Consider the following 12,720-nt stretch of genomic DNA (forward strand, 5'->3'; position numbering starts at 1 on the left):
GGTCAGTACTGAGGGAGTGCTGCCATGTCGAGGGGTCAGTACTGAGGGAGTGGTGCACTGTCGGAGGGTCAGAAAGGAGGGAGTGCTGCACTGTCAGAGGGTCAGTACTGAGGGAGTGTTGCACTGTCGGCTGGTCAGTACTGAGGGATCGCTGCGCTGTCTCAGGTTCAGTACTGAGGGTGTGCTGCACTGTCAGAGGTTCAGTACTGAGGGAGTGCTGCACTGTTGGAGGGTCATTACGGAGGATGTGCTGCACTGTCAGTGGGTCAGTACTGAGGAGTGCTGCACGTCAGAGGGTAAGTACTGAGGGAGTGCTGCACTGTCCGATGGTCACTGCTGAGGGAGTGCTGCATTGTTGGAGGTACAGTACTGAATTACTGCTGCAATAGCGGAGAGGCAGTACTGAGGGAGACCCACTTTGTCTGAGGGTCAGAACTGAGGTAGCGCTGCACTTTTGGATGATCAATAATGAGGAAGTGTTGCACTGTCAGAGGGTCAGCACTGAGGGAGTGCTGCACTTTCGGAGGATCATTACTGAGGGAGTGCTGCACTGTTGGAGGGTCAGTACTGAGGGAGTGCCGTACTGTCGGAGGGTCAGTACTGAGGGAATGCTGCACTGTCAGAGGTTCAGTATTGAAGGAGTGCTGCACTTTCGGAGAGTCAGTACTGAAGGAATGCCGCACTGTTGGAGGGTCAGTGCTGAGGGAGTGCTGCAGTATCAGAGGGTCAGTACAGAGGGAGTGCCGCACTGTCAGAGGGTCCTTACTGACGGAGTACTGCACTGTCGAAGGGTCAGTACACAAGGAGTGCTGCACTGTCCGATGGTCACTGCTGAGGGAGTGCTGCATTTTTGGAGGTACAGTACTGAATTACTGCTGCACTAGTGGAGAGGCAGTACTGAGGGAGACCCGCTTTGTCAGACGGTCAGTACTGAGGGAGCGCTGCACTGTTGGATGATCAATAATGAGGGAGTGTGCCACTCTCAGAGGGTCAGCACTGAGGGATTGCTGCACTGTCGGAGGGTCAGTACTGAGGGCGTGCTGCACTGTCGGAGGGTCAGTACTGAGGGAGTGTTGCACTGTCAGAGGGTCAGTATTGAGGGAAGCTGCACTGTCAGAGGGTCAGTACTGAGGGAGTGCTGCACCTTCGGACGGTCAGTACTCATGGAGTGCTGTACTGTGAGAGGGTCAGTACTGAGGTAGTGCTGCAATGTCAGAGGGTCGGTACTGAGGGAGTGCAGCACTGCAGCAGGGTCAGTATTGACGGAGCGCTGCGTTGTCAGTGGGTCAGTACTGAGGGATTGCAGCACTGTCCGATGGTCACTGCTGAGGGAGTGCTGCATTGTTGGAGGTACAGTACTGAATTACTGCTGCACTAGCGGAGAGGCAGTACTGAGGGAGACCTGCTTTGTCAGAGGGTCATTACTGTGGGAGCACTGCACTGTTGGATGATCAATAATGAGGGAGTGTTGCACTCTCAGAGGGTCAGTACTGAGGGAGTGCTGCGCTGTCGGAGGGTCAGTACTTAGGGAGTGCTGCACTGTCAGAGGCTCAGTAATGAGGGAGTGCTGCACTGTCACAGTGTCAGTACCTTGGGAGTGCTGCGCTGTCAGTGTGTCAGTACTGAGGGAGCGATGCACTGTCTGAGGGTCAGTACTGAAGGAGTAATGCACTGTCGGAGGGTCAGTATTGAGGGCGATCCGCGGTGTCAGTGTGTTAGTACTGAGGGAGCGATGCACTGTCTGAGGGTCAGTACTGAGGGAGTGCGACACTGTCGTAGAGTCAATACTGAGGCACTGCTGCACTGTCGGAGGATCAGTACTGAGGGAGTGCTACACTGTTGGAGGGTCAGTGCTGAGGGAATGCCGCACTGTTGGAGGGTCCGTGTTGAGGGAGTGCTGCACTGTCAAAGGTCAGTACTGAGGGAGTGCTGCCATGTCGTTCGGTCAGTACTGAGGGAGTGCTGCACTGTCAGAGGGTCAGTACTGTGGGATTACGGCACTGTCAGAGGGTCAGTACTGAGGGAGTGCTGCACTGTCAGAGGGTCAGTACCTTGGGAGTGCTGTGTTGTCAGTGTGTTAGTACTGAGGGAGCGATGCACTGTCTGAGGGTCAGTAGTGAAGGAGTAATGCACTGTCGGTGGGTCAGTACTGAGGGAGTGCTGCACTGTCGGGGGGTCAGTACTGAGGGAGCGCTGCACTTTCGGAGGGTCAGTACTGAGGGTTTGCTGCACTGTTTGAGGGTCAGTACTGAGGGAGTGCTGCACTGTTGGTGGGTCAGTATTGAGGGAGCGCTGAGCGGTCTGTTGGTCAGTACTGAAGGATTGCTGCTGTGTCAGATTGTACACTTTCGGAGGGTCAGTACTGAGGGAGTGCTGCACTGTCGGAGGGTCAGTACTCAGGGTGTGCTGCACTGTCGGAGGGTCAGTGATGAGGGAGTGCTGAACTGTTGGAGGTCAGTACTGAGGGAGTGCCGTACTGTCGGAGGGTCAGTACTGAGGGAGTGCAGCACTGTCAGAGGGTCAGTACTCATGGAGTGCTGCACCGTTGGTGGGTCAGTAATGAGGGAGCGCTTTGCAGTCAGTTGGTCAGTACTGAGGGATTGCGGCACTGTCAGAGTGTGCACTTTCGGAGGGTCAGTACTGAGGGAATGCTGCACTGTCAAAGTTCAGTATTGAGTATTGCTGCCCTGTCAGAGGGTCAGTACTGAGGGAGTGCTGCACTGTCGGAGGGTCAGTACTGAGGGAGTGCTGCTCTGTCGGAGGGTCAGTACTGAGGGAGTGCCGCACTGTCAGAGGGTCAGTACTGAGGGAGTGCTGCACTGTCAGAGATTCAATCCTGAGGGATTGCTGCACTGACAGAGGGTTAGTACTGAGGGAGCGCTGCGTTGTCAGTTGGTTACTACTGAGGGAGTGCAACACTATAGGAGGGTCAGTATTGAGGGAGCACTGCGCTGTCAGAGGGTCAGTACTGAGGGAGTGCTGCACTGTCACAGGGTCAGTACTGAGGGAGTGCTGCACTGTCAGAGGGTCAGTATTGTGGTAGGGCTGCACTGTGGGAGCGTCAGTACTGAGTGTTGGCTGCACTTTCGGAGGGTCAGTACTGAGGGATTGCTGCACTGCCAGAGGGTTAGTACTGAGGGAGCGCTGTGCTGTCAGTGGGTCAGTACTGAGGGCGTGTTGCACTGTCAGAAGGTTAGTACTGAGGGAGTGCTGCACTGTCAGAGGGTCAGTACTGAGGGAGTGCTGCACTGTCAGAGGGTTAGTACTGTGGTGGTGCTGCACTCTTTATGGGTCAGTAATGACAGAGTGCTGCACTGTCCGATTGTCAGTACTGAGGAAATGCTGCACTGTTTGAGTGTCAGTACTGAGGGAGCATTGCACTGTCGGAGGGTCAGTATTGAGGAAGTGCTGCACTGTTAATGTGTCAGTACTCAGGGAGTGCTGCACTCTCAGAGTGTCAGTACTGAGGGGGTGCCGCACTGTTGGAGGGTCTGTGCTGAGGGAGAGCTGCACTGTCAAAGGGTCAGTACTGAGGGAGTGCTGCACTGTCGGAGGATCAGTATTGAGGGATCGCTGCGCTGTCAGTGGGTCAGTACTGAGGGAGTGCTGCATTGTCGGAAGGTCAAAACTGAGGGAGTGCTGCACTGTCGGAGGGTCAGTACTGAGGGAGTGTTGCACTGTCAGAGGGTCAGTACTGAGGGATTGCTGCACTGTCAGAGGGTCAGTACTGAGGGATTGCTGCACTGTCAGTGTGTCAGTACTGAGGGAGCGCTGCACTGTTGGAGTGTCAGTACTGAGGGAGTGCTGCACTGTCGGAGGGTCAGTACTGAGGGAGTGCTGCACTGTCGGAGGGTCAGTACTGAGGGAGCTCCGCGCTGTCGGAGCCTCAGTACTGAGTGTCTGCTGCTCCTTTGGATGGTCAGTACTGAGGGAGTGCTGCACAGTCAGAGGGTCAGTATTGAGGGAGCGCTGCGCTGTCAGTGTGTCAGTACAGAGGGAGTGCTGCACTGTCAGAGGGGCAGTACTGAGGGAGTGCTGCATTGGCGGAAGGTCAGTACTGAGGGAGTGCTGCACTGTCAGAGGGTCAGTAATGAGGGAGTGCTACACTGTTGGAGGGTCAGTAGTGAGGGAGTGCTGCGCTGTCAGTTGGTCAGTACTGAGGGATTGCTGCACTGTCAGTGGGTCAGTACTGAGGGAGTGCTGCACTGTCGGAAGGTCAGTACTGAGGGAGCACTGCACTGTTGGTGGGTCAGTATTGAGGGAACGCTGCACTGTCATTGGTCAGTACTGAGGGAGTGCTGCACTGTCAGAGTGTCAGTACTGAGGGAGTGCTTCACTGTCAGAGGGTCAGTACTGAGGGAGTGCTTCACTGTCGGAGGGTCAGTATTGAGGGATTGCTGCACTGTCGGAGGGTCAGTACTGAGGGAGTGCTACACTGTCGGATGGTTAGTACTGAGGGAGTGCCGAACTGTCGGAGGTTCAGTACTGAGGGAGTGCTGCACTGTCGGAGGGTCAGTACTGAGGGTTTGCTGCACTGTTTGAGGGTCAGTACTGAGGGAGTGCTGCACTGTTGGTGGGTCAGTATTGAGGGAGCGCTGAGCAGTCTGTTGGTCAGTACTGAAGGATTGCTGCTGTGTCAGATTGTGCACTTTCGGAGGGTCAGTACTGAGGGAGTGCTGCAGTGTCGGAGGGTCAGTACTCAGGGTGTGCTGCACTGTCGGAGGGTCAGTGATGAGGGAGTGCTGCACTGTTGGAGGTCAGTACTGAGGGAGTGCCGTACTGTCGGAGGGTCAGTACTGAGGGAGTGCAGCACTGTCAGAGGGTCAGTACTCATGGAGTGCTACACTGTTGGTGGGTCAGTAATGAGGGAGCGCTGTGCGGTCAGTTGGTCAGTACTGAGGGATTGCTGCACTGTCAGAGTGTGCACTTTCGGAGGGTCAGTACTGAGGAAATGCTGCACTGTCAAAGTTCAGTATTGAGGGATTGCTGCCCTGTCAGAGGGTCAGTACTGAGGGAGTGCTGCACTGTCGAAGGGTCAGTACTGAGGGAGTGCTGCACTGTCGGAGGGTCAGTACTGAGGGAGTGCAGCACTGTCAGAGATTCAGTCCTGAGGGATTGCTGCACTGACAGAGGGTTAGTACTGAGGGAGCGCTGCGTTGTCAGTTGGTTACTACTGAGGGAGTGCTGCACTGTCAGAGGGTCAGTATTGTGGTAGGGCTGCACTGTGGGAGCGTCAGTACTGAGTGTTGGCTGCACTTTTGGAGGGTCAGTACTGAGGGATTGCTGCACTGTCAGCGGGTTAGTACTGAGGGAGTGCTGCACTGTCAGAGGGTCAGTACTGAGGGAGTGCTGCACTGTCAGAGGGTTAGTACTGTGGTGGTGCTGCACTCTTTATGGGTCAGTAATGACGGAGTGCTGCACTGTCCGATTGTCAGTACTGAGGGAATGCTGCACTGTTTGAGTGTCAGTACTGAGGGAGCATTGCACTGTCGGAGGGTCAGTATTGAGGGAGCGCTGCACTGTTAATGGGTCAGTACTCAGGGAGTGCTGCACTCTCAGATTGTCAGTACTGAGGGAGTGCCGCACTGTTGGAGGGTCTGTGCTGAGGGAGAGCTGCACTGTCAAAGGGTCAGTACTGAAGGTGCGCCACACTGTCATAGGGTCTGTACTGAGTGAGTGCTGCACTGTCATAGGGTCAGTACTGAGGGAGTGCTGCACTGTCGGTGGGTCAGTACTGAGGGAGTGCCGCACTCTCATTGGGTCTGTACTGAGTGAGTGCTGCCCTGTCAGAGGGTCAGTACTGAGGGAGTGCTGCACTGTCAGAGGGTCAGTACTGAGGGAGTGCTGCACTGTCGGAGGGTCAGTAGTGAAGGACTGCTGCACTGTCAGAGTGTCAGTACTGAGGGAGTGCTGCACTGTCAGAGGATCAGTAGTGAAGGAGTGCTGCACTGTCAGAGGGTCAGTACTGAGGCAGTGTTGCACTGTCAAAGGGTCAGTACTGAGGGAGTGCTGCGCTTTCAGTGGGCAGTACTGATTGTGTGCTGCACTTTTGGAGGGTCAGTACTGATGGAGTGCTGCACTGTCAGAGATTCAGTACTGAGGGAGTGCTGCACTGTCGGAGGGTCAGTACTGAGGGAGTGCTGCACTGTCGGAGGGTCAGTACTGAGGGATTGCCTCACTGTCGGAGGGTCAGTATTGAGGGATTGCTGCACTGTCGGAGGGTCAGTACTGAGGGAGTGCTACACTGTCGGATGGTTAGTACTGAGGGAGTGCCGAACTGTCGGAGGTTCAGTACTGAGGGAGTGCTGCACTGTCGGAGGGTCAGTACTGAGGGAGTGCTGCACTGTCGGAGGGTCAGTACTCCGGGAGTGTTGCACATTCGGAGGGTCAGTACTGAGGGTGTGCTGCACTGTTTGAGTGTCAGTACTGAGGGAATGCTGCACTGTTTGAGTGTCAGTATGGTGGGAGCACTGTGCTGTTGAAGGGTCAGTACTGATGGAGTGCTGCACTGTCGGAGAGTCAGTACTGAGTGAGTGCCGCACTGTTGGAGGGTCTGTGCTGAGGGAGAGCTGCACTGTCAAAAGATCAGTACTGAGGACGCGCCGCACTGTCGTAGCGTCTGTACTGAGTGAGTGCTGCACTGTCAGAGTGTCAGTACTGAGGGACTGCTGGACTGTCAGAGGGTCAGTACTGAGGGAATGCTGCACTGCTGGAGGGTCAGTACTGAGGGAGTGCTGCACTGTCAGAGGGTCAGTACTGAGGGAGTGCTGCACTGTCGGAGGGTCAGTACTGAGTGTCTGCTGCTCCTTTGGATGGTCAGTACTGAGGGAGTGCTGCACAGTCAGAGGGTCAGTATTGAGGGAGCGCTGCGCTGTCAGTGTGTCAGTACTGACGGTGCGCTGCACTGTCAGAGAGTGAGTACTGAGGGAGAGCTGCACTGTTGGAGGGTCAGTACTGAGGGAGAGCTGCACTGTTGGAGGGTCAGTACTGAGGGAGTGCTGCACTGTTGGAGGGTTAGTAATGAGGGAGTGCTGCACTGTCGGAGGGTCATTACTGAGGGAGTGCTGCGCTTTCAGTGGGCAGTACTGAGTGAGTGCCGCACTGTTGGAGGGTCAGTACAGAGGGAGTGGTGCACTGTCAGAGTGTCAGTACTGAGGGAACGCTGCACTGTCAGAGGGTCAGTACTGAGGGATTGCTGCACTGTTAGTGGGTCAGTACTGAGGGAGCAGTGCACTGTCAGAGGGTCAGTACTGAGGGAGTGCTGCACTGTCAGTGTGTCAGTACTGAGGGAGTGCTGCACTGTCAGAGGGTCAGTACTGAGGGAGTGCTGCACTGTCGGAGGGTCAGTACTGAGGGAATGCTGCACTGTCGGAGGGTCAGTACTGAAGGAGTGCTGCACTGTCAGAGGGTCAGTACTGAGGGAGTGCTGCACTGTCAGTGTGTCAGTACTGAGGGAGCGCTGCACTGTCAGAGAGTCAGTACCGAGGGAGCGTTGCACTGTTGGAGGGTCAGTAATGAGGGAGTGCTGCACTGTTGGTGGTTCAGTACTGAGGGAGCGGTGTGCTGTCAGTGTGTCAGTACTGAGGGAGGGCTGCACTGTCGGAGGGTCTGTACTGAGGGAGTTCCGCGCTGTCGGAGCCTCATTACTGAGTGTGTGCGGCTCCTTCGGATGGTCAGTACTGAGGGAGTGCTGCACAGTCAGAGGGTCAGTATTGATGGAGCGCTGCGCTGTCAGTGTGTCAGTACTGAGGGACCGCTGCACTGTTGGAGGGTCAGTAATGAGGGAGTGCTGCACTGTCCGAGGGTCAGTACTGAGGGAATGCTGCACTGTTTGAGGGTCAGTACTGAGGGAGCACTGCACTGTTGGTGGGTCAGTTTTGAGGGAGCGCTGCACTGTCATGGGGTCAGTACTGAGGGAGTGCTTCACTGTCGGAGGGTCAGTACTGAGGGAGTGCTGCACTGTTGGAGGGTCAGTACTGAAGGAGCACTGCACTGTTGGTGGGTCAGTTTTGAGGGAGCGCTGCACTGTCATGGGGTCAGTACTGAGGGAGTGCTGCACTGTCGGAGTGTCAGTACTGAGGGAGTGCTGCACTGTCAGAGTGTCAGTACTGAGGGAGTGCTTCACTGTCGGAGGGTCAGTACTGAGGGAGTGCTTCACTGTCGGAAGGTCAGTACTGAGGGATTGCTGCACTGTCGGAGGGTCAGTACTGAGCGAGTGCTACACTGTCGGATGGTTAGTACTGAGGGAGTGCTGCACTGTTTGAGGGTCAGTACAGACGGAGTGCTGCACTGTCGGAGGTTCAGTAGTGAGGGAGTGCTGCACTGTCAGAGGGTCAGTACTGATGGAGTGCTTCACTGTCGGAGGGTCAGTACTGAGGGATTGCTGCACGGTCGGAGAGTCAGTACTGAGGGAGTGCTGCACTGTCGGAGGGTCAGTCCTGAGGGAGCATTGCACTGTCGGAGGGTCAGTATTGAGGAAGCGCTGCACTGTTAATGGGTCAGGACTGAGGGAGTGCTGCACTCTCAGAGTGTCAGTACTGAGGGAGTGCTGCACTCTCAGAGTGTCAGTACTGAGGGAGTGATGCACTTTTAATGGGTCAGTTTTGAGGGAGCACTGTGCTGTCGAAGGGTCAGTACTGATGGAGTGCTGCACTGTCGGAGAGTCAGTACTGAGTGAGTGCCGCACTGTTGTAGGGTCTGTGCTGAGGGAGTGCTGCACTGTCAAATGGTCAGTACTGAGGGTGCGCCGCACTGTCATAGGGTCTGTACTGAGTGAGTGCTGCACTGTCATAGGGTCAGTACTGAGGGAGTGCTGCACTGTCGTAGGGTCAGTAGTGAAGGAGTGCTGTATTGTCAGAGGGTCAGTACTGAGGGAGTGCTGGACTGTCGGAGGGTCAGTACTGAGGGAGTGCTGCACTGTCGGAGGGTCTGTACTGAGGGAGTGCTGCATTGTCGGAGGGTCAGTACTGAAGGAGTGCTGCACTGTCAGAGGGTCAGTACTGAGGGAGTGCTGCACTGTCGGAGGGTCAGTACTGAGAGAGTGCTGCACTGTCAGAGGGTCAGTACTGAGGGAGAACTGAACTGCTGGAGGGTCAGTACTGAGGGAGTGCCGCACTGTCAGAGGGTCAGTACTGAGGGAGTGCCGCACTGTCGGAGTGTCAATACTGAGGGAGTGCCGCCCTGTTGGCGCTACTGCCTTTCAGCGGAAAGATGCAAAGGAGGCCCTGGTGTCCCTCTGCCGGGGGCTGTTTGTGGGAGCTTGCTGTGCGCTATTTGACTGCAGGTCTCCCTGCGCCCCAAAACCATCTGCCCTTCCTGGTGCGCTCCGCTGGCTTCACAGGGGTGAACGGGACATCCCGATCCAGGCCCTGATGGGGTCTCTAGCAACGCAGAAGCCTCTCCTTGTCTCCTGCCTGGGGGGGGAGGGGCTTGTTCGCTGGGGGCTGGTCCTTCCTGCTGGCTGCGTCTAAAAACCCACCCAGTGTGGGCCCCGAGCCCAGTGAACTACACCAGGCGCTCAGCTCAGGGACGGGAGGGGGACGCAGGGGTTGGGCAAGCTCCGGCGGACTGACAGGGGCTGGTCTCAGGCGGAGGGGGCAAGCTTAACGGCCGGTGGCAATCGCTCAAAAGGGGGCCGAAGGGCCTCCGACTGGAAATTCTTCCGCACATCGTCGCCTGGGATTTCACTTACCTCCTCTCCCCAGTCTTTTCCCCAGCTGTTCTTTACAATCCAGTACGGGACTTTGGACTCTGTCGGAAACAGATTTACCCAACGGTTAAAGTCACCCCCAAGCCAAGTTTGTGGGATCGTGGTGTCGTCGCTGGGGGCTAGTGTTCCGGAGACCCAGCCTAACGGTCTGGGGGATCCGGGTTCAAATCCCACCATAGTGGCAGGTGGTGGAGTTTTTATTCAATAAATGACTGGAATTCAAGGTCTAATGGTCACCCTGTCATCAAACTATCATCGGTTGTTGCTAAAAGCATAAAAATCCCATCTGGTTCACTGACGCCCCCCTTTAGGGGAGGGAAATCTGCCACGCTTACCCCGGTCTGGGCCTACACGTGACTCCAGACCCCACAGCAAATGGAGTTGACCCTTAATAAAATGCCCTCTGAGCAAGGGGGCCATTAGGGATGGGCGATAAATGCTGGCCTAACCAGCGACCCCCACCTCCCACGAGCGAACGAGAAAAACAAAGTTGCTGGTGAAATATCCCATGTTTTTCTCAAGGGCGGTATTCCTGCTCCATTAGTCAACTGAGGCCCGGCATTGACCACCCAAAACCTGGACGACCTTGAAATCTGGTGGTGGGTCACCAAATGCGAAGGGTGGGTGGGTTGGAGGGGTGGTAGGGGTTGGGGGGGGAGGTGGTCGTAGGTTATTGCGGGGGTGGGGGCGTTGAGGGAAGGGAGAAAGTGCAGCTGAGGCTGGAACAGGTCCGGCCGTGAGCTTATTGAATGGCAGGATAGGCTCGAGGGGCCTGCTCTTGCTCGTTCTCAGGATGTCATGAAGCAGCTTCAGGCAGGATAACCAGGACCGGCAATGGAAACAGAAAATGCTGGAGAAACACGGTAGGTCTGACAGCAGAGAGAGAGAGAGAGTTAACGTGTCAGAGATCTGTAGAAGAGTCATACGGACCCTTTCTCTCCCCACAGATGTGGCCAGGCCTTCATTTATCCCAGCAGCCTCTCTCCTCATTTCCGATTCCCGGCTTCCGCGGTATTTTTGCTTTGACAATGGAGGCCGCAGCTTTCCAGTATCTTTCGGCAGGAGGGTGAAGCAGGGCGCATAAGTGGTTGGCCAACTCGGGGGCCTAGGTGCAGGGAGGCTCAGTGGGGAGATTCACTCTGGGCGGGGGGGTGGGGTTGAAGGCTGGGACCGGGTAGTTGGTCGCAGCGGCCTGTTGCGGTGGGGCAGACTGGATTAGATTTCACTTTATTTTTGGAGCAGGGGGGGGGGTGCGGTTGGGGGAACGAGCGTTGATTGGACACGCGGAGCAGCTTAGCGAGAGAGCGGGCCGAGATACATACCTACACCGTAGCCAACAATTAGCACTGCGTGATGTTTACCGAGAGAGGGGACTTGGGTTTTGATAATGCCGCAGTTGTAATCCTGGAGGAGACAAGAAGAGATGGTGGCAAGTGTGGAAATCGACAATGTCCCGGACAAGCAACATTTACACGGGTCTTGTTAATCTAAAAGACTCTGAGGCTAAATATCAGGAAGATCCAACAGCTACTCCTGCAAGAGCCGTTAACAACACCGCTTTGCATTTGTCTAGCACCTTCAATACAGTAAAATGTCCCAGGGTGCTTCACAGGGGTGTTATCAAGCCAAATTTAACTCTCTGTATGTTCTGAACCTCTTGGTAATAAATGAAAAAATTCAAAGCATTGTAATCGGGGGACATATTAGGACAGGTGAGTAAAAGCTTGGTCAAAGAGGTGGGTTTCAAGGAGCATTTTAAAGGAGGAGACAGAGAGAGGCAGAGAGGTTTAGGGAGGGAATTTCAGAGCTCAGGGCTCTCAGGCAGCTGAAGGCATGGCCGCCAATGGTGGAGCGATTAAAATCGCCGACACTCAAGGGGCTGGAACTGGGGGAGCGCAATGATCTCAGAGGGTTGTGGGGCTGGAAGGGGACACTTTCTCGAGATGGGTCAGCTGTACCTCAGTGGATAGGGCTCTCTCTCATCTCTGTGTCAGAAGGTTGTGGGTTCGAGTTCCACACCAGAGACCTGTGCTCCGTAATCCAGGCCCCGACACCCACAGCGCCTGAACTGAAGGAGTGTCGCATGGTCAGCGGGTCAGTACTGAGGGAGTGCTGCACTGTCGGAGGGTCAGTACTGAGGGAGTGCTGCACTGTCGGAGGGTCAGTACTGAGGGAGTGCTGCACTGTCGGAGGGTCAGTACTGAGGGAGTGCTGCACTGTCAGAGGGTCAGGACTGAGGGAGTGCTGCACTGTCAGAGGGTCAGGACTGAGGGAGTGCTGCACTGTCGGAGGATCAGTAGGGGGTGGGAGCATTGTAGATCTCTTGAGTATGCTGGGGACAATAATTGCCAGCTTCACTGAGAAAACAGAGGATCTGAAGCATCGTCACATTGCTGGTTGTGGGATCTTGCTGTGCCCAGATTGGCTGCTGCCTTTCCTACTTGACAACAGTGACCACACTTCAAAAAAGAGGCTATGAAACTCTTTGGGATATCCTATGAAAAGTGCCATGGAAATTATTGTTCTTGCATTCCACACTAGATCTCTGTGTCCCCGCTGGTTACCGACCCTCCTGCCACTGGGAACAGTTTCCCCTTATTTACTCTATCCCAAACCCCTCAAGATGTCGGGCGCCTCGATTAAATCTCCACCTTAACCTTCTCTGCTCGAAGGAGAACGATCCCAGCTACTAAATATCCCCATACACATGACCCTGGAGGAGGTTTGAGTTGGATTTTGGCTGTATCCTGCATCTACTGACCTTTAATCCATTCGGATTTACCAGGGTTGTAATGGTCCCATTGAGCGCTACGTACTGTTTCATTGCTGTAATGAAATTGGCATCAAACATTAATGCATCGAGTCTCCTTCGACAGCACCTCCCAAACCCGCAATCTCTATAGGGGAAGGTGGAGGACACCTGTAGTGTATTGAAAGTTGCACTGTGCATTTTGTGCACTTGAGGCCACCATACACACATGTACCAGCACGGGGAGTCTGCTAGGAAGAGT

General features: G+C 55.2%; 1 protein-coding gene across 3 annotated transcripts in view; it reads right to left on the reverse strand.

Moving 5' to 3' along the window:
• The window catches only part of LOC121274596 (cathepsin F-like), a 44,473-nt gene that overhangs the window by 16,892 nt on the left and 14,861 nt on the right, over positions 1–12,720 (reverse strand). For all 3 annotated transcript variants that reach the window (XM_041181931.1, XM_041181930.1, XM_041181929.1), the window contains exons 8-10: positions 12,471–12,535; positions 11,032–11,113; positions 9,692–9,750 (exon numbers count right to left, since the gene is read on the reverse strand). In XM_041181931.1, the coding sequence (XP_041037865.1) occupies positions 9,692–9,750; positions 11,032–11,113; positions 12,471–12,535 (206 nt within the window). The remainder of the gene's footprint in view (positions 1–9,691; positions 9,751–11,031; positions 11,114–12,470; positions 12,536–12,720) is intronic.

This window comes from Carcharodon carcharias (genome assembly GCF_017639515.1).
Source record: "Carcharodon carcharias isolate sCarCar2 chromosome 37 unlocalized genomic scaffold, sCarCar2.pri SUPER_37_unloc_1, whole genome shotgun sequence".
Taxonomy (NCBI): domain Eukaryota; kingdom Metazoa; phylum Chordata; class Chondrichthyes; order Lamniformes; family Lamnidae; genus Carcharodon; species Carcharodon carcharias.